Source organism: Chenopodium album, chromosome 21 (assembly GCF_948465745.1).
Source record: "Chenopodium album chromosome 21, dcCheAlbu1.1, whole genome shotgun sequence".
NCBI lineage: Eukaryota > Viridiplantae > Streptophyta > Magnoliopsida > Caryophyllales > Amaranthaceae > Chenopodium > Chenopodium album.
In genome coordinates this window covers 5990371-6017518 of record NC_137854.1, presented here as the reverse complement: position 1 = coordinate 6017518, position 27148 = coordinate 5990371, and the positions used below count along the sequence as shown (strand labels likewise).

Genomic DNA, 27148 nt, shown 5'->3' with positions numbered 1-27148 from the left:
TGGCGATAAAAGGGGATGCTATGCGATAAACTATTTTTTTTAATATCTAAAATTTAAAATGAATATATTATGAAATACAACAATAATGCCGATAAAGAAGGAAGTATATGTAATATTTTCAATGTTGTAAAGCATTACGGAGTAAGTAAACACATAAAGTGACAAACCTCTACAATTAAAATCGCAGAAAGACTTTGAAAAACTTCTACAGTAATTGACAGATTTATGATCCAATCCAAAATCAACCCAACTCAATAGAATAACTTTAGTGAATCCGACATGATCAACTTACATGAACCGTAATAAGAACCATTTGGGGGGGGGGGGGGAATTTAAATAGCAAAATAATGAAAATTGGAAAAAAGTGTATAAGATGAATATAAGCAAGTATACAAATAATATTTACAAGACACAAAAATAAGACATAGTCGAATAACTAATACTACCACTTGTTTGCAAGGTTTAATGGCTTTACATTCAAATGTCACATATTGTGTCTACTACTCTACTATACCAATGTCCACTTGACATTATATGACTATGACCCTCACACTTTTAGCACCCTCTTAAACAGAACACGATTTTAGTACTTTAGTAGCAAGAAGTGTCACTATTTTGAGTTACCAGAATTAGTGTCCATGAAAACCTGATAGGGTTGAAATTTTATGACATGTTTAAGCATAAAACCCTGCATCAATGTAAGCTATAAGAACATTAATCACATGAACATTATTCACATGAAACAGAAGCAAACATTAATAGTTTAATTAGCTCTGAAGTATTATAAGAATAGACAGGTTGTATACTTGTATCTAACTACAATACAGCGCTTTGCTTAAAGCAAAATCATCCTTAGGAGGCCTTCTTCTGTTTGTACTTCAGAGAACAGAAAACATACACCAACAGGTTCAAGAAACTAAGTCCAGCCAAGAGCCAGAAGTAATTATCGAGGTGACCCTTGTTTAGATTATCTGGTATCCACCCCGGGTTTCCTCCAGCAGTTGTAATGACATTCAAAATTGTCAGAATCACTGAGCTCAAGTAATTCCCAAATGAAATCGTCAGGAGCGAAAGTGCACTACACAAACTTCGCATGGCATCAGGTGACTGATCATAGAAAAACTCATATTGCCCTATAAAGGTGAATACCTCTGCAGCCCCCACCAATAAGTATTGTGGTACTTGCCAAAGTATGCTAATTGGGACAGCGACATTTTCATCGACCAGACCTAGTTCCTTGGCAATATGCAAACGTCTGTTCTCCACTGCAGCAGCAGCTACCATGCCAAGGATAGAAATGAAGAGGCCAATGCCCATTCTCTGAAGTTCTGAAAACCCTCGTTCTCGGCCAGTAAACTTCCTAGCTGTAGGGACTAGCAATCTGTCATATACTGGGACCCAGAATAAAACACTGATGATATCAAAAGTAGTTAACGAGGCAGCAGGGAGGATGAAAGATCCAATCCTTCGGTCCATCACCATTCCCTGCTCAACAAACAATGTTGCCTGGGCAAAGACAGAAGCAAAAACAATTCCGGTTGCCCATATAGGGAACATGCGGATCAAAATCTTCAATTCTTCCACCTGTGTTACGGTGCACAATCTCCATGGGTTGGAGAAATCCCCACTTTTCATGTCAGCATCTGACAACACAGCTGCTTTATCCAGGCATCTGCAGAACAAACTCATCAACCACAATAAAAACCTAACAAGTATTCTTCTCTCTATATTAATTCATCAGATCACATACTGGACAACGTGATAAAAAAATTTAAGCAATGCAAAAGATATACTTCGTATATAGACAAGAAAATTACTTCAGTTCATCAGTATGCTCCAGTTTTCGACTTCCCTCGATAGCTGAATGTTTGTCTTGAGTCTCATACAGGAGACTACTATCTTGGGGGACCTCTGATCTGCACTTACGTAATGATGCAATAATAACCTGGCACATTCTTGTTAATGGGCTTCCCCCGGGTCTTTGAAACCTATAGAGTGGGGTTCCAGAAAAGAAACTGGCAATAGCAATTCCCATGAATATTGCTGAAAGGCCAAAGCCTAGGCCCCATCCAACATTTTCTTGCATCCAAACAATAAATGTACTCGATACCAAGGCACCAAGGTTGATAGAGAAATAAAACCAGTTGAAAAAGGATCCCTTCTTCACCCTCTCATTTGGGTCAGTGTCATCAAACTGATCAGCACCAAATGACGATACACATGGCTTAATCCCTCCAGTTCCCAATGCAATTAGATAGAGGCCCAAAAAGAATACTCCGGACTGTGCTGGAGTAGCAGAAGGGCAAAATGAATCTGTACAATCAGGAGGCTTTAATGCAGGAACTGATGCAGATAGAGTCAAGGTACACATTCCCTACAGAACATAACCAAAATATATCATGACAGGAATAGAACAGATGTCAGGGAGAGCAATATGGACTTTTCAATCAAATTGGATTAGGCTGTTACAGTATTTAAGTATCATGCTGTAAAACACGTTTTCTAGGAGTATAAGAACATCAACTTCAACATGCTACAAGATTGCAATGCACAACATGACGTTATAAATGTATACCATTAAGCAGTAAGATTTTAACATTTGATCATGATTTATGAAATCCACTCATCAGAATACAAGCTACCAGCATTTAAAATGTCAGAGGATCTATATGCATGTCATTTTCTAGCACCAGTAACTGCTCACAGATGATTCTGGAGCTATGCAATAAATAGTAGAGATGAACTATTGAACTAGCACATGTCAAACTAAAGAATTAGTTAGTTAAAGTTGGAGCAAATAAAATGACCACAATCACAGCAAACTGCTAAAATTATCCTGATAAATCTTAAGTAAAGGCCAGGCAAACAAATGAAACAGAGTATTTCACCAGTTCATCAGCCAAAGATTGCCAAGTATACAAACTCAACCAGTCAATTATCTTCATTGCTTGGTTTGGAAGGTTAGAAGATTCAAGAACTCGGTTAGGTAAAATTACAAGACATGTCAGTGTAACCAGAAGTTGGCTAAATAAAAATTATCAAAGACAACCATATCAACTGTATAGTTGAAAAGGTAACCAGAAATGCAAAAGGTTAATATATCTAGGATGATTTGTAAAGCGAAAGAGAAATAGTTAGCATATTGACATATTCAATTAAATTAATTAGACATGGACCGGAAGGTATAGGTGCATCAATGGTCATAATAAAAGGTCAAAATAGAAAAGGAGCATAAATAAAGGAAAATCCACAAATTACAATGAAGTAAATCGTTGAGAATGCAGCAATAGTCCAATATCTTCCCAAGTATGCATCTGCTACGAGAGCTCCAATAACTGGAGTTAGGAAACAAGTTCCTGACCATGTTGTTACATTCCTTGCAGCAGATACATTTCCTTGATGCAGTTTGTAGGTCAGGTAATTAACAAGATTAATGGCAATACCGTAGTAAGCAAGACGCTCACAGCATTCTGTGCCTGTATAGAGAATAAGAAAGGTTAAAAAAGTTAACACCACAAATTAATCATACAAAACATTAATCATTTACCAAGAATAAATGGGCAGGCTCTCCAGTTTCCAGTTTTGCTTTTGAGAACAGGATTCCCTTTTAGATCAACTGAGCCATCTCCAGTATATTGCTCACCATTTTCCTTCAGAGGACACAGTAAGTCAGAAGTAGGAAAACGATTACTAGGGAAAACAAAGAGCAAATATTAAAACTCAAAATCCATGTTTATCTCCGAGATAAACCTGTAAACATATCTCCTCTCACAATATAATCTTTTTTCTCATATTTTTTTAAATGATGCGAGTAAAAACTTTTTTAGTAAAGTGGCACGGAAATAAATGTATAAAAACGTGAGTCGTGAGAGGAGATAAATTGGGATGTTAATCTCAGAGATTAACCCTGGCTTCCTCATAGCTATGCATATCTTCAAATATCTCATCAATAGAGATAGCATATCCACAAAGATCACATTCATAGAGATATCCAACATCAATAGGAAAATATGCATATCCTCAAAGATCTCATCAATAGAACTACCCAACATCAATAGGAAGATATGCATATCCGCAAAGATCACATTAATAGTCTAATAGAACTACCCAACATCAATAGGAAGATATGCATATCCGCAAAGATCACATTAATAGAGATACCCAACATCAATAGGAAGATATGCATATCCTCAAGGATTTCATTAATAGAGATACCCAACATCAATAGTGGTACATTGGGTATATGCAAACTGCAGTTGAAATTACAGCAAGACTGAACTCTATCAAACCATGCATCACGTATTGCCTACCAATAAAGTTTTTCTACATGGAAGCATGCCTCTTCAAGTACTAGAAATTATAATACTACCTCCGAAATCCGAATCATATTATTTGCAACGATTACACACTATTAAGGTACATAGACGAACGCATACAACAATGACCGAAGGTTTCAACCATTGATCATCCTAATTTTTATAATTAATAAAGTGTCAGATAAATCGAACTAAAAATGGTAATTAAACTAACTAGAAAAAACAAGCAACCAATTAAGAAGTCAACTAGAATGAAAAACAATTTCAAAAACAGACTAAAATTACTAGTTAAGCACAGAATAACAAAACAAAACAAGTAAAAACCTGTAAAAGGCCATGTTCCAAGAGCAATCTCTCATCTTCTTCAGTATCCATTTTTTGATCTTCCCTTCTCTTTCTCTCTCCTCCTTTTATACTATACTATAATAACTATAGTACAATTATAAAATTTAAAAAGAAATATTGTATCATTATACTTTTTAAAGTATATAATAATTTTCTGCAGAATATATAATTATAATAACCGGTCCCACCAATGCCGCCGCCCCAACCCACCAAGAACCGTCATCAGCCACCGACCCCACCAATTCCGCAGCCTCAAACCACCTTCAAGTCTGTGGTTCGAACCACCTTGAACTGGGTTTTGAGTATATTTAAGATTGGTGGTTCGAAATAGCCGAATTTAGTTTGGAATTGAGCCTATTGGGGGTATTGAAACGATTAGTAAAGTAGGTTATGGCTATTACAATCTATGATACATAGTACGGAGTAGTGCTGACTTATTCAACTTTGAGTAGAGTACTGATGATGGTGATTGTAGGCCATGGTTGTAAGACTTTAACAGGGGAGAAAGAGAGAGGAGTGAGAAAATGATTTTGATGACTAACATTGAAAATGAATTTGATGACAACATTGAAATTTATTTGGTGGGTAATTATTTAAGTTGGCTATTATTGGGTTGAGGGAATTTGAACAACTAAACCAATATGGGAAGAGCGGCCCAAATGACAATATGATGTGGGGGCCAAACTCGAAAAAAAGGGTTCTCGATAAATCAAGGACAAGTTTAAAATGAGGAAAATTTACGATAGATGACTACTCCGTCAATAAATATAGATGAGGAAGGGTTTTATACTTATATTGATCTTGGAAATGTTTTCGGGAGATTTTCGAGCAGAAAACTTTCAATTTTATGCTTAATTTGTGGGTAAGCAAGAAACATCTTGATGTAAGAAAGGAAAAATTATTCACATAATTGTGTTGTTTGGAGAATCATGTTTAGTCAAGAGACAACTTGATGAAAGAAAACAAAAGTGTATCATAATTGTGTTGTTTGGAGAATTTGTGAAACGTGGAGATCTAAATGGTGTAAGTCCACTAGTTGAAAATAAATTACACTTTTAATTAAGTACTCTAATACCGGCTTGATTAAAAAGAACCCCAAGCTTAAGGTATTCTAACTTAATCTCGTTAAATCAATTCACTTTTTCTCTCCGTTAGGTCTGCCCCTTCTTCTACAGGTTAACGACCGAAAAAAGAAAAAAAAAATTGTTCTCGCTAAAGATGTAACATAGTCCTTAATTTTTATGAAACACGTCTTTAAAATGACGGTTATTATTACTCCCTCCGTCCCTAAATTACATTACTCTTTGGAAATTTACACGGGAATTAAGGAGGGAAGAATAAGACAAATAACAATAATTGGATAATGCAATGGGAAGTACAAAGATAGAGTAGTTATTACTCATGACATGTCATCAATCCTTTGCAAAAAAAAGGACCAATCACATGCTCCTAATTGAAAATTTTTAACCAATCATATTCATTGTAATTTGGCACAAGGATTATGAGTGAAATTAGGTAAGGATGAGTGAGAAAGCATTAAATATAAAACAGAAAAAGAGAGTTGATTTACTAAAAAAAACCTTACTTAAAATAGAAAGGAAGAATGTAATTTAGGGACGGAGGGAGTAAGAATTTAGGAGATCTTTCTAAAAATGTTGGATCTCTACCTACAATAATAACTTGTTCTACGAAAGTTATAAATGCTTCCCTCACAATTTTCAAAGAGAGATGGAGGAAAAAAAGATTGGAACTTGTGTAATAAACAGATTAAAGGAAACTAGGAAAGAATCATTGACCAAGAAAGTAAAGCAATGTTACAATTTGCAACTTCTTGAATAGGAATATGTTGCAGTTGAAGAAAGAATTAAATGGAAGAAGCATGTGTCAATATCATGCTTGCACAGTTAAATCATTTGTTAATCAACAATAGATCGATTCATTGATTAGACTAGAACCAACTTTAGCAACAATAATCTCATTCCCATATATTCCTTACTTCTTATCACTAATCAAAGATTATATTTATAATTACACCCACTGGGTCCAAGGAATTTTCTTACAACTCTAAGACAATTTCAAATTCTAGAGAAAAAAACAATAATTAGTACTCTAATTAATTACTAGTAATTGTTCATTGCAAGGAATTCCATGATAGCATCAAGTAAAAGGAATTCATCAAGCAAGGGTAACCAAAGGAATCTAATTCCCATAATCTCTCTTATTTGCTCAATTACTTGTTATTATAAATTCATTCCATAACTACTGTTGAAACATAAGTCATATTTCATCATTGTAAAAAAAAAACCCAAAAAGATGGCTTTGTCACACGTCCAAACCCTAGAGGAAATAGAAGAACATGTAATTAGCCCGGTTTTCGCTTCAAGATATGCCCATGAACCTCTTCCAAAGTAAGTACATGTACATTACATTTGAATTTGTTACTTATACTACTTTTCCTATATTGCATGATGTAAAAATGATAGAGAAAGATAAATATGCACCCGGATTAGAGAGATTACTCCTGGAGTACATAATTTATAGTCACATACTCGTGGTGTTACAATAGAGTCTTGAACTATATAGGGTGTTAGAATAATGTGTGACTTGTTTTCATTCCGGAAGAATATTTTATAAGGGGGTTCGTTAGGTTGTGATTAATTATTAAATGTTGTGATTGGTAATTGAAGGTATAGGATGCCAAAGAAGACTATACCAAAAGATGCAGCGTACCAAATCATACATGATGAGCTTATGCTAGACGGAAATCCAAGACTGAACTTGGCATCCTTTGTGACAACTTGGATGGAGCCTGAATGTGATAAGCTTATGTCTGAAGCCATCAACAAGAACTACGTCGACATGGACGAGTATCCTATCAGCACTGAGCTTCAGGTTAACTCACTGTCTTTTTTTTTTTTGTGTTTAATACTTCTGTAGTTTACGTCAATCTAACATAAAGAAACATTCAACTTCCCTGAATTTCCAGAATAGGTGTGTCAATATGATTGCAAGATTGTTTCATGCACCGTCAGTAAAAGGTGACCATGGGGTAGCAGTAGGAGTGGCAACGGTGGGATCATCCGAAGCAATTATGTTGGCTGGATTAGCTTTCAAGAAGAAATGGCAGAACAAGAGAAAGGCGGAAGGGAAGCCCTACGACAGACCAAACATCGTAACTGGTGCCAACGTTCAGGTAGATTATTTCCCCTGTTTTCGGTCCTGTTGCTACAGAAATGTTACCAACTCTCTAAATCTCGCCCTTGCTGTCTTGCAGGTATGCTGGGAAAAATTTGCAAGGTACTTTGATGTGGAGCTGAAAGAGGTGAAGCTAACAGAAAAGTGCTACGTGATGGACCCAGCAAAAGCTGTAGAAATGGTGGATGAGAACACAATATGTGTGGCTGCCATTCTAGGATCTACACTTAATGGCGAGTTTGAAGATGTCAAGCTTTTGAACGATCTTCTTGCTAAAAAAAACAAGAAAACAGGGTAAGTTCCTATTTTAGACCAAGAATATAGGCACCCAAGTCAAATCAGCCCGCCCCTACAGTATGTCTGTAAGCAGCACATTGCTGGCCAAACTGTGACCGATCAAACGTGGCTCTGCCTAAATACGGGGGTTGGATGCATTCTTTCAACTGAATCGTAGCACAATTTGATACGGCCAGAACTGACTAACTCTGGTCTGTATAGTCTGTATATGTACAACCCTGTACTACCTTCTGTGCATTCTAAGAACCAGAAAATATATTCTTTCTCCTGAGCTCCTTACTTATCCGCTAATCAACTCCTGAAAATGCAGGTGGAACACTCCGATACATGTTGATGCAGCAAGTGGGGGATTTGTGGCTCCATTTGCATACCCAGATCTCAAATGGGACTTTAGGCTGCCATTGGTGAAGAGTATAAATGTGAGTGGTCATAAGTATGGCCTGGTGTATGCCGGAGTTGGGTGGGTTATTTGGAGGAGCAAAGCAGACCTCCCGGAAGAGCTTGTCTTCCACATTAACTACCTTGGCACTGATCAGCCTACATTCACCCTCAACTTCTCCAAAGGTAATGCACAAAACTTATACAACTCCTATTGCTTTCGAGGGAGAGGGGGTGGAAGAGGGGTAGAATTCTTCACTAATCTGAATTGCTGACATGCAGGGGCAAGTCAAATAGTGGCACAATATTATCAGTTCATAAGGCTGGGATTTGAGGTATGTTTCTTCTTACCTTCTAGCCTGACAGTAGTAATTCTGAACAAGATATACAGGAAATAACTACGAAGTATAACTGTATAAATTAACCACAATCAGCAGCAGGAACTTAAACAGATTGCATAAATGGACTAACATGAGATCTCACTTCCTATGAAAATGTAACACGTTTTGAACATATGAAATCAAAAATAAATCAAGGAAATCCACAGCCTGCTAAAAGTGAGAATAAAGTAAACCTGAGAATAAAATAGCCCAAACAGGCCAGCTTTTTTAGTGCAGTGTAATGCCAGGTCCAAAAACATACAAGTATTAACTAATTTGATACTCCTTTTTTACATGAGAGATGTTTGTTTGATAGTTTTATATTATAATCTGCATGAGCACATAGAGTCTAACCATAGTTATTTACCGCACAAATATGAAGATATATTTTCCTAACAACCTGATTTTTCTCTTAAATAGGGGTACAAGCATGTCATTGAAAATTGCATAGAAAATGCAAAAACACTTCGGAAAGGATTGGAAAAAATGGGGCGGTTTGACATTGTCTCAAAAGACCAAGGAATACCACTAGTGGCCTTTGCCTTTAAAGATGAGAGCAAAAGCCTTGCATTTGAACTGTCAAAAGCCCTAAGGCACCATGGATGGATTGTACCAGCATACACAATGCCTGCTGACATTGAGCATATAACAATCCTACGAGTTGTGGTCAGGGAGGATTTTGGGAGGCAAATGGTGGATAAGCTACTCTCACACATAAAGCAGGCGCTACCAGAGCTCACAGATACTGTTCCAAAGATAACTTTCACACTGGAAGTCAAACCAAGTGAAGGTGGTCACGATGCTGAAGAGGGCTCTTTACACATACCAGAAACCTCAGTCCATTGGAAGACAGATGAGCATAAAGTGGTTCATAAGGACGTAAAAGTGACGGGAGGGAAGACTAAGGGTGTCTGTTAGAATGTCTGAGTTCCAAGTAAATTCATGAGCAGTAAATTTATGGCTCTAATATGTATTGTAATAAAAATAAAAAAAAATTAAAAAAATAAATATAAAGAACATTCATCTCTCTTAAAATTGGATTTTTCCATTAAAAGAGAATATTTAATCAAACAGAAAATTTGTAATACTACAAATCTGTAACCTGTCTAATGTAAGAAGATCCAAAATAAAAGGAAAATAAGAGAAGAAAGACATCATCATCTTTTCTTCACATTTTCATCTGTCTTGTGACTGGTTAATATTTGAGATGAGTCAGCACTATTTTCAGAATTGCTATTTTCAATTACAGAAGATTCAACAGAAATATTTTTAGTATATGTTCTGATCCTGAGAGAGATAAGAATGCTGGACATTATCCCAATAAGTGGGAAGATGTATGACCAAATCTGAGATTTCTGAGAACCAGACGCTGAAGCAACAGCAGCACCAGCAAGACTCCCAATAGAAGTATTTTGTAAAATCATGGGCATGCAGCCAATAATAGTAGGAAGCAGAAAATCCACAAAAAATCTGACCTTAGTAGCAGCCAGAGCATAATTGATGACATAAGACGGGACAGGAGAAAAACGGGCAAGAAGAACAAATTTCCAACCATCTTGTTCTACGCCTTTGGAGAGTACATGAAAATGCTTGTTACTTTGCACCCAATGCATTGCAGAACTTGAACTCTTGAAAATAAGCCTACAATCGTTAATAAATAAAATAATATTACACATCTATAAGTTTTGATAATAGTAGATGATGTTAAAAATTATTAGCATCAAGAATGAAGCAGAGACCGATAACATTATTAGACATGGCTTCTTCCATTAATATGACCATAGAGGCAGTAACAAAAGATAAAAAGATGGTTCTCTATAACTGAGCACAATCTCCTATGTATAAATGTACACTCAATGACACAACAAACGCATTTCTTCAGTGGCTCAGCAACTGTAGCTACATATGTTATGACTTCAACTGCTTGAATTCATTGCAGCTGTGAAGAAGATGAAGCACACCAAAGAAAGGTTCTACTCCAGCTTCCAACTAAAGTGGATATACTGCTAAAGCAGCAACATTTAATCTAGCAAACCCATCAACATATCCACAAAACAGTATATAGAAGAGTGATAATCCTCGGCCCTCGAGTCACTACCATGAAAGGGTTCTTGATAATCCTTTGGATATTGTTTCCAGAGCATCATTAACTAGTATGAATGACTATTATTTGTTTATCTCTGTGTCACCAAACACAACCATGAAAAAGCCTCAATGTGCACACAAAACCGAAAACGGAAAAGGGGAACCACAAAGGGTAGTAATGTAGACGAGATTATTCAATCTCAAGTCGGAAAATACCCTCAAGACGTTAAAGTTTAACAACTGAGCTAGTCTACATCCACACAAAATCCAATGGTAGAAAACTAGAAATCACAAACAATATACTGTAGCACACTATAATAAGGCATCTCATCAACCAACAAAAACATTTCCAACAATACTTGAACATTTTACACCAATGCTACATAATCAATGCCAATAATTATCATTCTCCACCAATCCACCACAGTCACTATCACATTAAACAACTACTGTACAATATCTCAAAATTCAATCTTCACATATAAACAAAACCCAACAATGGCAGAAAAACTAAATTCATAATTATATAACAAAAATTAAATAAAACAATTTAGAGAAAATTAAGAAATGGGTACCTGCCAATCCAGAAGGAGAGAGAAGCAGCAAGAATCTTAGCAGAAAAAACACAAATAACAGCAGGAAGAAACCCAAAAAGAAGAGAAGCCCCAGCTTCAAAAAACACAGCAGAAGGCAAACAAAGAGACAATGTAAGAGTATGAACACCCACATAAGCTGGAATTGCCCAAATTCCTAATTGATCTGATAATTTCTTAAAAACCTCCATTAGTCCATCTTTATCCCACCCATATTGCTTGTTTAATTCTCTTCCTGCTATTATTGCTACTACTGCAACAATTCCCACTCCCCATTTTCTCAACCCCATTAATTTTGATCTTCGATTCAACTTATTTTGGGTTGATTGATTTGAAGATTGTGATTTGTTGGATTGGTTAGATAAAATTATGAAAGATGGGTTTTTTTGGGAGTTCCAAGAAAAGGGGGTGTTAATGAAGAATTGATGAGCAAAAGCATGACAATGTGACATTGATGATGAAAATTAGGAACGGGTTGTTTACGTCAAGAATATGGGCCTTATGATTTGCTTTTGGGTTGTTTCATGCCCATTATGAACATTGGTTCAAAGTGTGCTATATTGGTGGGGTTTGATGTTGTGGTCCAAATGTGTAGCATCCACAGTACGAGATTAGATTTTGATATCGTTCGAGTGGTAATGTGGTATTACACTTCCTTTGTTTCATACTCGCTCCGTCACATAATAATTGACAAAAAAGACGACCATTGAGGTAACAGAGGAAGTATATTAGATTTGAGTGAAGAGTCTTTATGTACGTACATTAGAATTTGGATTTGGCCCAATTACTATTTTGATATGATTATCTAGTTTCGGATACACAAAAGTCATTAATGAATTGGAATTGCCAAAATTATTAGAAGACACCACCCATAGGAGGCACCTTCTAAGGCCATGTTTAGTTCAATTTCAGAAAAAATAAGTTCAGATTAGATCAGACCAGATTATCGTTTTTTATGCGGTTTTTATCGCTAATTATCTTTAATTCCGTAATGAAAAAATAATGAAAATTACATGTTAATAAAATACACATTATTACGAATTTAACAAGATCCCACTTGATATATTTTTTCCTTGTAGATTATCGTTCACTTAAGGTCAAAGTTTGGTCAAATCAGACAATAAGATCAGATCAGATAAGTTCAGATAAGCAAAAATAAGGTGAACCAAATAAGCCTTAAATCTCTCATATTACTCGTCATTTTGTACTATTTCTTGTCAAAATAGAAGAAAAAAAAAGTTGCTTATAGTGTGTAATTATTCTAATTTACTTATGCTTACATCTTTGTTATGACTAAGGTGTCGTTGAATGAGTCTCATGTCTCCTTTTTTGAATCACACATTGATGTTGTAATTCAACCCTCTCACAATTGACGAAGAATAATAGGTTTTATTTTTTATTAGTTGATCGTACCATTGCACCACGTATAATACCATGGTTGTAGCCTTAGGGCTTATCTGATTTACTGAATGGGCATGTTCAGATTTACTGAATTAAGCTGAACTGAATAGAGTTGAAATGAATATTTTATGAGAGAAGGAAATTAGGAGTTGAACTGAACTGAACTGATTAGAGCTACTGAACTGAACTGTAATTAAGGTGAATAGAACTGGCCCTTATAAGATGTAAAGTTTAGGTGATCGATCCAGAAGCTAAGGGGTTGTGGTTGGAACGTAGGTTGCATTGGTGAAGGTAAGATAGATGGACAACATCATTCTATACGAAGTGCATATGTCATGCATACATATATCAAAGGTCTACGGTTTTTTTTTTTTTTTTTTTTTTTTTTTTTTTTTGTTGAAAAAAAGTAGTTAATTAGCATAAACCAACATTACAAAGTCTAATATAATCCTCTAAATAGAGGTCCACGTTAATCAAAGGTAATACTGTACGTTGCACGGCTAAAATTTGGACTTTGTAGTAAATCGTATTTTCTCAAAATAATAATTTGGAGCTTGTATTAATTAAACTAATATAATTATATGAGTTTGTTAACATGATACAGAAAATTAATAATTTGGAGCCCTGAACCACTTGTTAAACAGCGTGCTGGTTTTCTATTGGCCTTCTCCCATGGCATAATTTGCAAAAAATAAATTAGAAAAATAGGAAAAGTTACATATATACGCCTTTGTTGACTATTTGTCAACAAGTTCGTACAACACAAGTCAATTCAATTATTAATTGATCTTTGGCCCCTTAATATATAATACACCTAATAATTAACTTGTACTTTATGAGGCTTGATCCCTAGACCTCAGGGATAGGAGGTGGGAGTAATGTCACTACTCCATCACCTCAAAATTTGACTTTTAATTCTTTAAGTAAGCATATAGTTCTTAATAATGTATATTTTATATTTCCTTAATAAGTTGGATGTAAAATAGTACTTTGAACTTTTTATTTTAGGCTTATAAGATGAAGGATCCTATTAAAACAATTAAATCCATGTTTTGCTTGAACAAATCCATGTTTTGCTTGAAAGTAGAGGGGAAGGTAAGGGGATCTCCCTACAGTCCTACACCCAAGCAAATGTAGTTGACAGGGTTTAAACTTGAAAACTGAGTATTGCCCTCTGATTTCACCAAGCTTGCTTAAAATGCCGAGTACTTTGTATTTGGTTGTAAGAAAAAAAATGTCAGTCCTCAATCAAGTGATTTTTTATACTACCTCCGTTAATAATTATCTGCAACTTTGGGGTATTATTTGTGAGATATAAAATATTCCAAAGTTGCAGATAATCATTAACGGAGGTAGTATGTATTGTTGGATCGTTCTAAATCAATGAGAATATTTTCCATTTTACGTAGTATGAAAGAAATAAACAAGGGATGAGGTAGAATAAAGCTAGACGTGACATTCCTTCGTTTAACTTGCCTATTGAATATCAATAAGAAAAAAAAAAACAACATGCTACAAAATACTACTTGAAAATCCATAAATTTTTTTAAAGAGGGTGTTGAATTTGTTTAGTACAATCAAGATCTCCAAAAGATGAGGAAATGACGAAATGTCTGACGTTGCAAAATTTGACATAAATCGAATTGAATTGACAAGAAAATTATAACAACATCCATTGACCAAGGCAAGAGACCAAAGGCTGTGTCAAACTTGGACTGAAACAAATTTTAATTGCCTTTATTTCGGATTAATCAATAAAATTAATCTGGTATTAGTTAGTACTCCGCACTATTTTTTGGTTAAAATTAGTTGGTTCTCCAATTTGTGTAAGTGGTCAAAAATCAAATCTTGAAAAACTTTCGAAGGACAATAATTACTTCATACGAAGTAGTTTATATTGGTGTGGCAATTAGTATGTGCATCTCTTACCGCCCATTCTACATATATATGTGAAAATAATTACACAAATTTTTAAAAAAAGCCGGTGTTCAGTAAATTAGTGAATGGCGGAAGTTGGGACAACCAACAACTGCCAAACCACCACTCCTGTCGCCACTCCCTTAGCTTCTCCTAAGAATCCGGCGTCCCCCTCCGATTTCGACCTTGCTAACCATCCCAATCCCCTGATTCCTGCGCTTCTGACCTCCCCCCATCCCCCGATTTGTCGAGTTTGAAGTCCGGAATTACAACAACTCCGAATACCTCGACCCCAATTGCATATATACCTTATTGTGGGTTTTTATCATTTCGCCTCATCTACTTTGATGGTGGCAAACATGGCAGCGGCGGAGGTGGTGATGACTATGGCGGCAGAGGTGACGATGACGACAACTATGAAGGGAAAAATATGAGGGCTTGCAGTTGGTAACGGAGAGGGAGAAGGGGGTTGAGGTTTTGATGGAGGAGAGAGAATTTGAAGGTTTGTTAATGGTGGAAATGTTTAGTTTTGAGGAGAGATAAAGATACGGGATGAAAGTAGAGCCATTGGGGTAACCTTTGTATTTTGTGTTTATTTTTTTTATTTTAATACTCTGTTTTTGTGAAAAAAAGGGTCACTTTTGTGAAGAAAAAGGGTCACTTTTGTGAAGAAAAAGGGTCACTTTTGTGGAAAAAAAGGGTCATTTTTGTAAAAAAGGGGTAACTTTTGTGAAAATATGAATCACTTTTATAATAAAAAGGGTCACTTTTGTAAAGAAAAAGGGTCACTTTTATAAAGAAAAAGGGTCACTTTTTCGTAAAAATGTTCGATGTACAATAAAATTACTGTAAACCGGGGGCATGCAAAAGGAGTTGAAATAATTAATGATATAAAATTCTAGTACTACTATTCTTATTTTTACTATTCATTTATTTAGGGGCCGAAAAATTGACGATAATAGCTATTCATACTAACTTTTAGACCAAACGTTAGGAGTCGATTTTTAATAGTTCCATACTCCGTAATCATGAAAGAACTTTAGTAATTTCCCCTAGCAAATCTTTCAACCAACCAAAATAATCTAACAAAAAGTTACATTATGAACATTCATTATTCATAGAATTACCAAATCCTTGAATTAATTTTTTTCACTATGTGAAAAAGCAATACAACTAGCTATTATTTCATGTGCTGCTTTTTCAGTGTGCTACTAGAAACCCTAACCAAGTTTGTAGGTTTAAATTTCATCTTATAATCGGTATTCCTATTAACTACAGAATAAAACTCTTTCTTAGTCTTTATTCAAAGTATAGATTACTTCTTTATCATGACACATAATGTAAATTGTGCATTTTCATAAAATGTAAACTGTATAATACAGCCATGCATGCTGGTATTTTTGATTAAAGAATATGCTGACCCTATTATTCCTAATCTAATCACGTATAATATTATTCCATGCCATTTGCAAATTTGCAGCTGCTTCAATCATTTTAAATTATTCTATATAATTGGACCAAAATTACAAAAAAGGAATGTATTCGGCATAAATTCTTGGTATTAAACAGTAGTTGAATCAGATTCTAATACTACACACGTAACACATGAGCACATTCAACGACTCATGGGTTATACAAGAAGAGATAGACTACTTGTTTTTGAAGTATCTTGTTCTTTTGAGAAATAACTTAAACATGTGCTTAATAATGTTATTTACTACTGTCATACTTCAGTTTTGTGGTGTTTGCTTATCTTACTGGTTATTTATGTTACACGTCGACTTACAAGGTATTACTTTTTCAAAAGTGTAACAAGCCACTAAATAAGCTAAGGTTAGATATTAATCTCATTCATTTAAACTATGAACTCGTTTAGTTTTTATCCATCCTAATATCTATCACTGAAATTGAGGATGGCGTGGTGATAGATACTCCGTACTTTTTAACAACAAATTATATTTAGTCGTCCTTTTGGTGGTAGTCTACCAAGGAATGGATGTTTATTTTTGTTTTTTTTATTAATTGCTTGCATAACAAAACATTCCTCAAAACCAAACCTTGAAATAATAAATAATACGTTCATTAGTACCATAAACTTGCACTTTATGTTACCATCATCTCCAATTCTGACCAAATCAAATCAAAAGAAGAACAATAAAGAGAACAATTATACCTTCTTGGAAAGGAAGAAATCAAGAAAAAGAAAATCAAAACTTTTCTCTAATTACTAATCTCATAATATAATTACAATTATATAATTACATAGCACTAAGTACTAACGTACATGTCCTTTTAGTTGATTTGGGCAAAGCACAATTATTTTAAAATAAATAATATGGTCAAAATTCATATTACATGTGTCTTCTCCTTATACTTGTCTTGTACAAAAAGCACTAAATAAAATTACTTAATTTTTAATTCCTTTTTGCTCTGTCTAGATTCTAGGACTTTATTCTATATTAGTAGTAATAATACAAAGAAGAGTATAATCTTAGACGCGGAGATTTGCAAACTTAATTTTTAAATATTTTTTTTATATTCCATAGAATAATAAAATAATAATAAAAAAATTTACTTATTCAAACCATTCCCATCCTACCTAAACTTTCATATAAATACCTAAACACCCTCCTCATATTCCTCAATCAAAATACTAAGCTTACCAAAGTAACAGAAGAAAATTTAGCTACCATTATTTCTTCCTTCTCTTCAAAATTAATTCTATTTGCAAAATAACAAGCTATTCAACCATGGTACTTTCGCATGCTGTTTCGAATGGAGATGCTTATATTCAGTCCCCCTTCGCCTCACGACATCTCCAAGCTCCACTTCCTAGGTACGTATGGTGTTACTAGCATGTATTATTGTTTGTTACAAACATAGCTATGAGTTACATGGTTTTGAATTTGTATGTATTTTCATGTTCGTGTCATGTCAGGTTCAACATGCCTGAAAATTCGATACCAAAGGAGGCGGCGTACCAAATAATAAACGATGAGCTTATGCTAGACGGGAATCCGAGGCTGAATCTGGCGTCATTTGTTACAACATGGATGGAACCAGAGTGTGATAAACTCATGATGGATGCCATTAACAAGAACTATGTTGACATGGATGAGTATCCTGTCACAACTGAGCTTCAGGTTATAATTTTAACTAGTACCAACTATTTTTTTTTGTCTTTAATTTAGGAACACGTTTTATGTAATGTGTTTTAGAAGGGTTGAAAATTCAATGGTTTAAGTTTGACTAGCTTAAACCTACTTTTCTTGGTCAACTTAAAACAGAAAGCATTTGAGAAATTAAATAAATATAGAAAATGTAGGACTAATAGGAGGATTGACCCTTTTCAACAACCAAAAAATAAAATAAAAACAAAAAATAATGCACAAAATTAAAATAAGTATTATTTCTTCTGTCTCCCTTAAAGACTGCATAGATCACTAATCCAATTGTCTAAGGACTAGAAAATTATGAAAGCTTACTAGTACGGAGTATTAATTGTTCACAGAAATTAACATAAAATTATTTACATTAATGTAAGCAGAATAGGTGTGTGAACATGATAGCAAGGCTGTTCAACGCTCCACTTGAAGATTCAGAGGCGGCTGTCGGAGTTGGAACAGTAGGCTCGTCTGAGGCCATAATGCTAGCCGGGCTTGCCTTCAAGAGGCGGTGGCAGAACAAGCGCAAGGCTCAAGGTTTACCTTATGACAAGCCCAACATTGTCACTGGCGCCAACGTTCAAGTATATATACATATCTTGTCACACAGTTGAATCATTGAACTATTTAAGCAAACACAGCTACAAGCACTTTGTACATTCTAAGTTTAATGCCTTATTTCTCTCTTTACTTTATATAGGTGTGTTGGGAAAAATTTGCAAGGTACTTTGAAGTAGAACTGAAAGAAGTGAAGCTAAGTGAAGGATATTATGTGATGGACCCTGTGAAGGCTGTGGAAATGGTGGATGAGAACACCATATGTGTCGCTGCTATTCTCGGCTCTACTCTCAATGGAGAGTTTGAAGATGTTAAGCTATTGAATGATCTTTTGCTAGAAAAGAACAAGAAAACTGGGTATACACCTTCACTTTCTAGCTATTTTTTCATGCTCACATTATAAGTTTATAACTACTACTCCCTCCGTCCCAGTTTTATAGTCCACTTTGAAATCCATGACTACGAAATTCAAAGTAGACTTAGAATGTGAAATATCAAGTATCATATGCAGACCCTTAAAAAATGTAATACATGGACTAACCATATAGTTTGCAGGTGGGATACTCCGATACATGTGGATGCAGCGAGTGGTGGATTTATTGCACCCTTCCTCTACCCAGAGCTAGAATGGGACTTCAGGCTTCCCCTGGTGAAGAGCATAAATGTAAGTGGTCATAAATATGGCCTTGTGTACGCTGGCATCGGATGGGCTATCTGGAGGAGCAAGGAAGACTTGCCTGAAGAGCTCATCTTCCATATCAACTACCTAGGAGCAGACCAGCCTACATTCACTCTCAACTTCTCTAAAGGTAATTTTCGCCAATCATGATTCCAAAACATGCTATTCTCATTCAGTTTATACCAGCTCAATTTTTTGGGAAGTCTCACTAGATGATATGGTAACTAATATGCAGGATCAAGTCAAGTCATTGCTCAATATTATCAGCTAATTCGCCTTGGCTTTGAGGGGTATCAAAATGTGATGAAGAATTGCCAAGAAAATGCAATGGTTCTAAAGGCTGGCCTAGAAAAGACAGGGCGATTCACCATTGCATCTAAAGACAATGGTGTCCCTCTAGTGGCTTTCTCTCTTAAGGACAACACCCTCCACAACGAGTTTGAGGTTTCAGAGATGTTAAGGAGATTTGGGTGGATAGTTCCAGCATACACCATGCCAGCTGATGCACAGCATGTGACAGTGCTCCGCGTTGTAGTTCGGGAAGATTTTTCCCGAACTCTAGCTGAGAGGCTTGTGTTTGACATCACAAAGGTGCTCAACGAGCTTGATCACCTCCCTTCCAAGAATAGTAAAGGTCAAAGCCATCATGATATGGGGAAGAACGGTGTTATCAAAGTGCCTAAGAAAAGTGCACTTGAGACACAAAGGGAGATTACTGATGTATGGAAGAAGTTTGTCATGGCCAGGAAATCCAGCAGAGTCTGCTAGACATTTTGTTTTACTGTTTCCAGAGATAAGTATTAAGATGATTTCAAGTCTCTGTATTTTAGTTTTTTTATTACTACAATAATTTTTTTACAGAAATGTACCAGATAAGGGGTATTAATATTAATTTGACTTAATTTCCTTTCTCTGCAAAGTACAGTAGTATTTTCATATCGAAAAAAAAAAGAAGCAACATTAGAGTATTTCTTTCTTTTACTCATTGAACTGGTCTATTACATCCAATGAAAGGGGAAACAAATGCACAAACCAAAGGGATAATATGAATAGGGTACATTCAAAGCCAGGGAAAATAAGCAGTTGGGAAAAAAGAGAAAAGAATGCATCAAATGATTGGCACCACAACAGATATAAAAGCTCACATTAGCAAGTATTTCATTATGTACAGAAATAATGAAACCAGACATTATATTTACAAGTTACACATGGGTTGCTAGAAGTAGTACATGCCAAACGTTAAAATAAATTGGCAGCTTCTACCAACTGAAACAGGCAAAGAGGCGGGAAGGGGGAACAATGGAGGAGACAAGGGCGAGAGAGATACCTTTATAGAGGCTAAAAAAAAATATTTACAGGTGTTGGATATAAATTTGTATAAAATAGAAGGCTCATAGCACCTTTAACATTAAAAGCCTCTGAACTTCCGAGATGGATGAAGCACCCTCCACAATCTAACAAGGGCAAGAAATACATTAACAGGTCAGACTTTTGCTGCACAAAAATGTTAACAGACAAAAATAGAGCACCATAAATTAATCAAGATATGCAAATTTTCCTGTAAAATGACTAGTAAATGTCAAAGAAACTATAGTACGAGTAGATATGAAAGTTTGTCTAGATTTGGATGCCAGACCTCAAAACCAGCTTTAGAGTATAATTCTTGAGCAGCCTTGTTGTCTAAATTTACATGAACAAACAGTTGCTTCATACCTAGAAAAACAAGAAACAATATATTAAATACGAAGTATTAAATTATCAATAAAGTAGAAAAAACAGGCTCAAGCGTCTCTAAGAAGAAATTGATAAGCATTACCTGATGTGATAGCAACATCGGTGGCCAAATGGAGCAAATTTGAAGCAATTCCCTGCCGCCGAACAAATTTTGAAACACAAACATTAGCAACATACGCATAGTTGTGTGCATCAAATGGCACCTGACTTGCCAAGATTCCAGATGACCTCTTTGTCTCCTATAATAAAAATGTGGATAAGAGACAAATAGAAGGAGAACTGTGGGGTTCAGATCGTAAAACCTTAATGAACTTAAAAAGACCTACCCCTGGATATGTTTCTCCTTGCAAAAATTGCCGTATACTTAAATCTAGAGTTCCAACAACACTGTTAAGCACAGTTCTCCTGACATTTTTCTCCTCCCTTTTCACCTAAATCACATAATAATATAAAATAAAATAAAAAATGCCAAACATAAGTGCTGAGCAAGAAGAAATGAATATCAATCAAAGCCTTAATCCCATAAGAGAGGTTGCTACATGAACCAAAAATGATTGATATCACAAGTAAAAAAATGACTCCATATTTGCATAATGGAATAGATCTTAGTGGCAAGTGATAGTGGAATAGATCTTTGCTTGGCTCAACACCCCTTCCCCAGGACGGGAGAGAGAGAGAGAGAGAGTGGAATAATGGAGCTACCATTATTGCATATAACAAGTCAAAACATATACAAATGTCTAAAGGTAGACTCACAGCATAAAGGTTGGACTTGATGTTAAAAAAAAATGTAATCTAGAAAAATCTAAGTAATATCTACAATTAGCTATATAATTCTAGAATAGCCTAGTATCTTGAAAACTCTAGTTTATGTAAGAAAGTAAAGATAAAGCTAGTAAAATAGGAGTAGAGTGTAGTATGTCGGTGGAGCATGTAAACCGACATATACCTCTATAAATACTAGCAATTTGCCATGCAAATGAAAGCTATTCCCATGCAATAATATAAAGCCATTACAATTCAATCCCACCACTACTTCCACTCACCTAAATTCTAACACTTGAATCACTTATTCAATCCAGTGTAACTAGGCTTCCTAGTCATGAATTACTCGTTGGCTTCAGTAAAATGTACACATATATGACATAAATATTCAAATGGCTATAATAACATACTAGTAGAGACAAGCTACTAATAATTAATATAGAATAAATTAAGAGCTTATTACGTACTGCGACTAGACAGAAGCACTTTAGAGAGTTCCCATCTTGTCCAGAGCATCGACTTTTCAGTGCATAGAATTCCTATAATTTGAGGAAAAAAAAAAAACCGAGTCATTTCCATTCATGGAAGAAAATTAATGCTAAAAGATGCTGCCACCAAAACGTGTGCAATTCAAACACCGTGTAGCTTTTGCACATCACTTGTGGAAAATTAAATAAGGTCGGAGCCCCGAACATGCATGAACAAGCAGCAGACTATCCAGCAACAAAGTTCTCCTTAAGAAACATACATTGGCTCAAATAATACATGCAACCTAACTCCATCTTAATTTAAATGTATTAGGGAAAAACATTATGTGTGATTTGACAAGCAAAGTAACATCCAAATGTCTATAGTAATGCAATCTCATCTCCAAACTTGTACCCTTCTTCATTAATGTCCCATTACCAGCAAATACTACCCCAAATAGTATTGGATTATAATGAAAATTTGTGATTAAAGAGATAATTTAGAGTAATCTTGCAATACCATTGGAATGGACATTGATTTTACTTATAGAGTAAATAATACGTTTACCACCATTTACAAACCACTTACCATAAAATGAAGCGACTACAAAATCACTCATCCTTTATTTCAAATGCAAATTAATGTTTGCACCAAAAAACAATGCAAATTAATGTCGGTACATAAAAGTTAAAACCATTTGCATTCCTCTAGAGTGATCCCTATTCACTAACCACTTGATTATATATAAACCTCCCATGGCTCCTTAATTTATAAGCCAACTTCAAAAAAAATAAAAAATAAAATAAATAAATAGTGGCATTTTAACTTGTGATTATAACCCATCCCAAAATTTCAAATTCAATCTTAATTAAGATATATAGTTACTTTGTTACATTCAGTCACATTATAATTCACAATTCACCTGCTCTGCATACTTTCTTTTGAATGCTTCTATGTGCCTGAAAGAACAAGAACATAACGAAAACTGAGACAAAAAAAAATAATAAAAACAAATTTTAAAGTTAAAACGGAAGCAGTAACTTGGCAACAGAGAAGAGAGAGGTACATCAAAAGCTGTAGAAACTAACCGCATGTATGATACAGATTCCCAATGAGCTTCTGCACGCAACCATGCTGCTGTCTGCCATACAGATAGAGGAAAATTGCTCGTCTAAATTAAAGGCTCAGTAGCCCATTTTATGATATTCTGAGGGGGAAAAGAATACAAAACATACCCAGTATTCTTCATCAAGAACAGCTTCACGAGCCAGAAATCGACCAAATTTATGCTTATGTAATCCATCACACTCCTTGTCACAAGGCTGCAACCTGTTGAAAGAAAGCTCAGGTAGCCTCTGACTGTCACTAGTCGACACAGCAGATTGCTGTAAACTCTGACTGTTATTGCAATGTACTTCTAATAATTTCCATCTTGAACATGAGTTAGGAAAGTTTTCTCTGAGAGAAAATAGATCACATTCACATCAGATATACAATCCCCAATAACACTCGCAAGAAAGATCGATTAAAAGCCTGCGAGAAAAAGTCAGCATTCTATTTTCACAGTTTTCCAGGATCAGAGAAACATGGAAACTATCGATTCCCTATACAAAAAGGTTGAAAAGGGAATGAAATCCTTGATGATCAAATAGTTACTATCCACATTGTGATCGCAATCTTCAAAAGTCACATTACAACGAACACATCTTAGAATTTGGATTACCTAGGCATCTAAATCGCAATGAGTTGGAGCTTGGGCAGTAGGCAACTGATGAACTAAAATAAGGAACATCTTCTAGTGGATTATCTATGATGAATATCACTTGCTTATTTGTCTACCGATACTATTAATGTCTTCAAGTATTATGCAATTTCTTTCTCATTGCAATTTGCAATACTACGTATATAAATAGTCTCAATTCCAAAGCTCTACCACAAGTATAATTAGGCTTAGGGGTTATCAGCATAACATGTAAATTACAGCAAGAATCAAACTGAACAGGCAGCACTTCATCGAAATCAACATAACAGGACACAGACAGTAATAAATAGTATCCCTATTGAGCTAATTACATCACTCTCAATAAATGATATTCACTAATCAGCAACTAATTAATCATCACAAAAATGGCATTCAACCTTCTCATCAATCACAACATCCAATTAAAACTTTACCAAATTTCGATTAGGAGATACAATTCCCCTTTTCACTAAATAATTTCCTATCTATCAGATAAATTCATACAAATATCTAAATTAAGCAAAAAAAAAAAAATCAATTATTGCTAAACCCACCACAACCTGAAGAAAGCCCATCATAAAATTCTGACAAATTTCAATAGTTTCCTCGTTATAATCATAAAACTAAATGCAATTACTCAAATCAAATTCATAATCAATCAAAACTACTCGACAAGATAAATTAAAAATCGAACCCCACAAAAATTACCTAAAAATAAAACTTACCCAAAAGTTGAGGGGATTCTAAGAATGCCAATATGGGTATTATTGGGTTTGATAACATGAGGAATTTCCGCTCGAATTTGGTGAAAAATTGAACCTTGAAATTCTACTTCCATTTCTCTCCCTAAATAATTGTAGTATTAAGACTAAAAAAATCAGACAACTTTGGCTGATTTTGTGTCCCATTTATAATTAAAGTTGAGATGGATAATGGTGAAAGTATGCATCAGCATGATATGGGCAAACAAAATGGATATATTGATTAAGATTCATATTTTTTGCATTTGGATAAAGGGAAAGAATGACAAAAGGGCTTATCTTGTTTTGGGTAAAATTTAATTCTTTCATGTTGTCAGTAGGTTACTTGTATTCCGCAGTATCCAGTAAGGAATAATAAGGATGGCAGTTGCCTATAATCTTGCATATATCGCACCAAATCCGCCCCAATTGGAGTGGGCTGATATATAGTCATATATGATTTTGTTGAATTCGCCTCAATTTGTACTTTTATAATATGATTTGTCTAAATGTTTAATGTATGCCCATAGAATGTTAAATTAAAAGACAAATGTTTATTGACAATTTCGTTGCCAAATTATGTTAGAAATTGTTACTTCTTAAATATGATAATGGTGAACCCTAAGAAAACTTTTTACACTTCACCACTTTAGATTTATAAAGTATTGAAAAAAAAAAAAAAAAAAAACTCATTTTATTTGTCAAACTATTAGAGATATAAGATATCGGAAAAAACATATAACTTTTATTGTGTGTCCATGGATACATATTAGAATATACAGCTTACGCCTGGGAAGAAAATAATAACACCTATCAATATCACTTATTAAACGCCTCAATTGGAAGAAGACTTCGAAATCATTAATGCATCCCTCCTTGTCTCCTTGAGCAATGTTTGTACATTGTAACTTGATTCACCCAATTCCAACCTTCATCCCACTCACTTAAAGTTCGTTCTAGGTACAAAAATGATTATATGGGCCTTCACAATGGGCTTTTATATCTGGGCTATCTGACAATATTGTCCTTTCTTTTTGGGCCATTTCATACTTCATATTTGGGTCATCTCAGTCTGTTTCGTAGTGCAAAATTTCTTGTTCGGTTGTTCCCTTTTTATTTATTTAATTTTTTTTTTTTTTTTTTTTTTTTTTACCATTATAACTTTTAGTTGTATGTAAAGAGATAAACAGTTTATTTTATCAGATGTCTCCGAAGAGACAGAGATAAACAGTTTATGAAGGTAGAGCTAAATACCAAAATTAGGGTTTATTTGAGATTAATTTTTAAACGTTTTCTATGTGTATTTTATTTTTTTTTTTGAAAATTTTTCTATGAGTATTCATTCATCCCTTAACTTAGCACAGGCGCACAACATGAAAATATTGAAAAAATAAATACAGCACTCCGTATTTTTTTTGTTAATTTTTTTTCTTCCCTTTGCTTTTTGGGGAAAAACCAAGCTAAGGTGCAAAAGAAACTGGTAGCATTTGTTAAAGCAAAGTAAAAGTGAAGGAAAAAAAAAAGAAATAACAATAAAAAAAAAAAGGAATAAAAAAAGTGAGAAAAAACAAAAGGGGTAGGATTTAAAAAGATAGTCACAATATTAAAGACTTGCTCACTTAATGGTTAAGACTGAATTTCTACCTTTATTAGGTCGCAAGTTTAAATTTCCAAGCTAGTATTATCAACTCGTCAAACAAGTTACAAGTCAAGTGTGCAGGATAGACTGTGGTTGACACTTGACAGTATATTGATGCCTCACTTTTGAGACCTATGTTTATGGTGCATCTTTTTGAAAGCTATGCCACATACACTAAGGAAATTGTAGTATGGATGATCATGTGAGACCTTAATGAGCAAGGCGTTGAAGCATGTGCACGGTGCACCCGCTGAATTAGGTTACAAGTACTCCGTATAACAACAACAATTCGGAGGCGTGGTGGACGTCCAAACAAGTACAAATAACAACCTTGCAGTATATTGCGTAGTTTTTGCACTAGATTTCATGCATGTTGACCATTTATGTCATAGGTAAACCAAACTCGATTCTTTCATAACAACCTATTTTGAAAATAGTCATTTTCCACGACTATTTTGGAGGCTAGGAGAAATTCCAATAAGTTAATTAAGTTCGATGCAATTCATTTAACACGAAATTACATTAACAGTCCTTATAATTTAACGCATATTCAATCCAAATATGATTTGAGAATGATACTCTCATACTCCAAATTCTCTAAATGATCAAAATATTTTATCATAGCTTATAACTTTAGTGTTCAAAAACCTTTATATATATAGTAACATAGCTTAAGTTTTTTTAGCAAGGAAATGTACGTAAGCATTCTATTCACAAATAAAAATTGTGTTGATAGCATCAAATAATGACAAG

General features: G+C 34.7%; 4 protein-coding genes and 1 pseudogene across 5 annotated transcripts; 2 read left to right on the top strand and 3 right to left on the bottom strand.

The window, feature by feature from the left end:
- Positions 1-705: 705 nt before the first annotated feature.
- Positions 706-5167, bottom strand: LOC145600953 (protein NRT1/ PTR FAMILY 8.3-like; annotated as a pseudogene). The gene is made up of 5 exons (XR_014104333.1): positions 4641-5167; positions 3548-3650; positions 3259-3476; positions 1818-2374; positions 706-1672 (listed from the first exon to the last, which is right to left on the bottom strand). The product of XR_014104333.1 is annotated as a protein NRT1/ PTR FAMILY 8.3-like (transcript).
- Positions 5168-6957: 1790 nt separating this feature from the next.
- On the top strand, positions 6958-9905 carry LOC145600954 (glutamate decarboxylase-like). The gene is made up of 7 exons (XM_081656835.1): positions 6958-7069; positions 7349-7553; positions 7648-7854; positions 7936-8150; positions 8464-8717; positions 8814-8866; positions 9332-9905. Exons 1-7 carry the CDS (start codon positions 6975-6977, stop codon positions 9827-9829), a joined length of 1527 nt encoding a protein of 508 aa, XP_081512961.1. The 5' UTR covers positions 6958-6974; the 3' UTR covers positions 9830-9905.
- Positions 9906-9915: 10 nt separating this feature from the next.
- Positions 9916-12086, bottom strand: LOC145600955 (uncharacterized). The gene is made up of 2 exons (XM_081656836.1): positions 11572-12086; positions 9916-10552 (listed from the first exon to the last, which is right to left on the bottom strand). The coding sequence occupies exons 1-2, from the start codon at positions 12039-12041 to the stop codon at positions 10069-10071; spliced, it is 954 nt and encodes a 317-aa protein (XP_081512962.1). The 5' UTR covers positions 12042-12086; the 3' UTR covers positions 9916-10068.
- Positions 12087-17564: 5478 nt separating this feature from the next.
- Positions 17565-20076, top strand: LOC145600105 (glutamate decarboxylase 4-like). The gene is made up of 6 exons (XM_081655990.1): positions 17565-17743; positions 17846-18050; positions 18455-18655; positions 18772-18986; positions 19185-19438; positions 19544-20076. The coding sequence occupies exons 1-6, from the start codon at positions 17658-17660 to the stop codon at positions 20074-20076; spliced, it is 1494 nt and encodes a 497-aa protein (XP_081512116.1). The 5' UTR covers positions 17565-17657.
- A 361-nt stretch (positions 20077-20437) lies between these two features.
- LOC145602017 (GCN5-related N-acetyltransferase 6, chloroplastic-like) lies at positions 20438-25168 on the bottom strand. The gene is made up of 9 exons (XM_081658127.1): positions 24742-25168; positions 23511-23733; positions 23364-23416; positions 23198-23234; positions 22275-22346; positions 21369-21473; positions 21125-21281; positions 20945-21021; positions 20438-20762 (listed from the first exon to the last, which is right to left on the bottom strand). The coding sequence occupies exons 1-9, from the start codon at positions 24852-24854 to the stop codon at positions 20700-20702; spliced, it is 900 nt and encodes a 299-aa protein (XP_081514253.1). The 5' UTR covers positions 24855-25168; the 3' UTR covers positions 20438-20699.
- Between the last annotated feature and the right edge of the window lie 1980 nt (positions 25169-27148).

Excerpts from the sequence above, each read along its gene's own strand:
- LOC145600954 (XM_081656835.1), top strand. The coding sequence starts at position 6,975 with ATGGCTTTGTCACACGTCCAAACCCTAGAGGAAATAGAAGAACATGTA. Across the intron at positions 7,554-7,647 it reads CTATCAGCACTGAGCTTCAG|AATAGGTGTGTCAATATGAT; the intron begins GTTAACTCACTG and ends CTGAATTTCCAG. Across the intron at positions 7,855-7,935 it reads TAACTGGTGCCAACGTTCAG|GTATGCTGGGAAAAATTTGC; the intron begins GTAGATTATTTC and ends GCTGTCTTGCAG.
- LOC145600955 (XM_081656836.1), bottom strand. The coding sequence starts at position 12,041 with ATGTCACATTGTCATGCTTTTGCTCATCAATTCTTCATTAACACCCCC. Across the intron at positions 10,553-11,571 it reads CTCTCCTTCTGGATTGGCAG|GCTTATTTTCAAGAGTTCAA; the intron begins GTACCCATTTCT and ends TAACGATTGTAG.
- LOC145600105 (XM_081655990.1), top strand. The coding sequence starts at position 17,658 with ATGGTACTTTCGCATGCTGTTTCGAATGGAGATGCTTATATTCAGTCC. Across the intron at positions 17,744-17,845 it reads CTCCAAGCTCCACTTCCTAG|GTTCAACATGCCTGAAAATT; the intron begins GTACGTATGGTG and ends GTGTCATGTCAG. Across the intron at positions 19,439-19,543 it reads CACTCTCAACTTCTCTAAAG|GATCAAGTCAAGTCATTGCT; the intron begins GTAATTTTCGCC and ends ACTAATATGCAG.
- LOC145602017 (XM_081658127.1), bottom strand. The coding sequence starts at position 24,854 with ATGGAAGTAGAATTTCAAGGTTCAATTTTTCACCAAATTCGAGCGGAA. Across the intron at positions 23,734-24,741 it reads AGAATCCCCTCAACTTTTGG|AGAAAACTTTCCTAACTCAT; the intron begins GTAAGTTTTATT and ends ATTTTCTCTCAG. Across the intron at positions 23,235-23,363 it reads GAATCTGTATCATACATGCG|GCACATAGAAGCATTCAAAA; the intron begins GTTAGTTTCTAC and ends TTGTTCTTTCAG.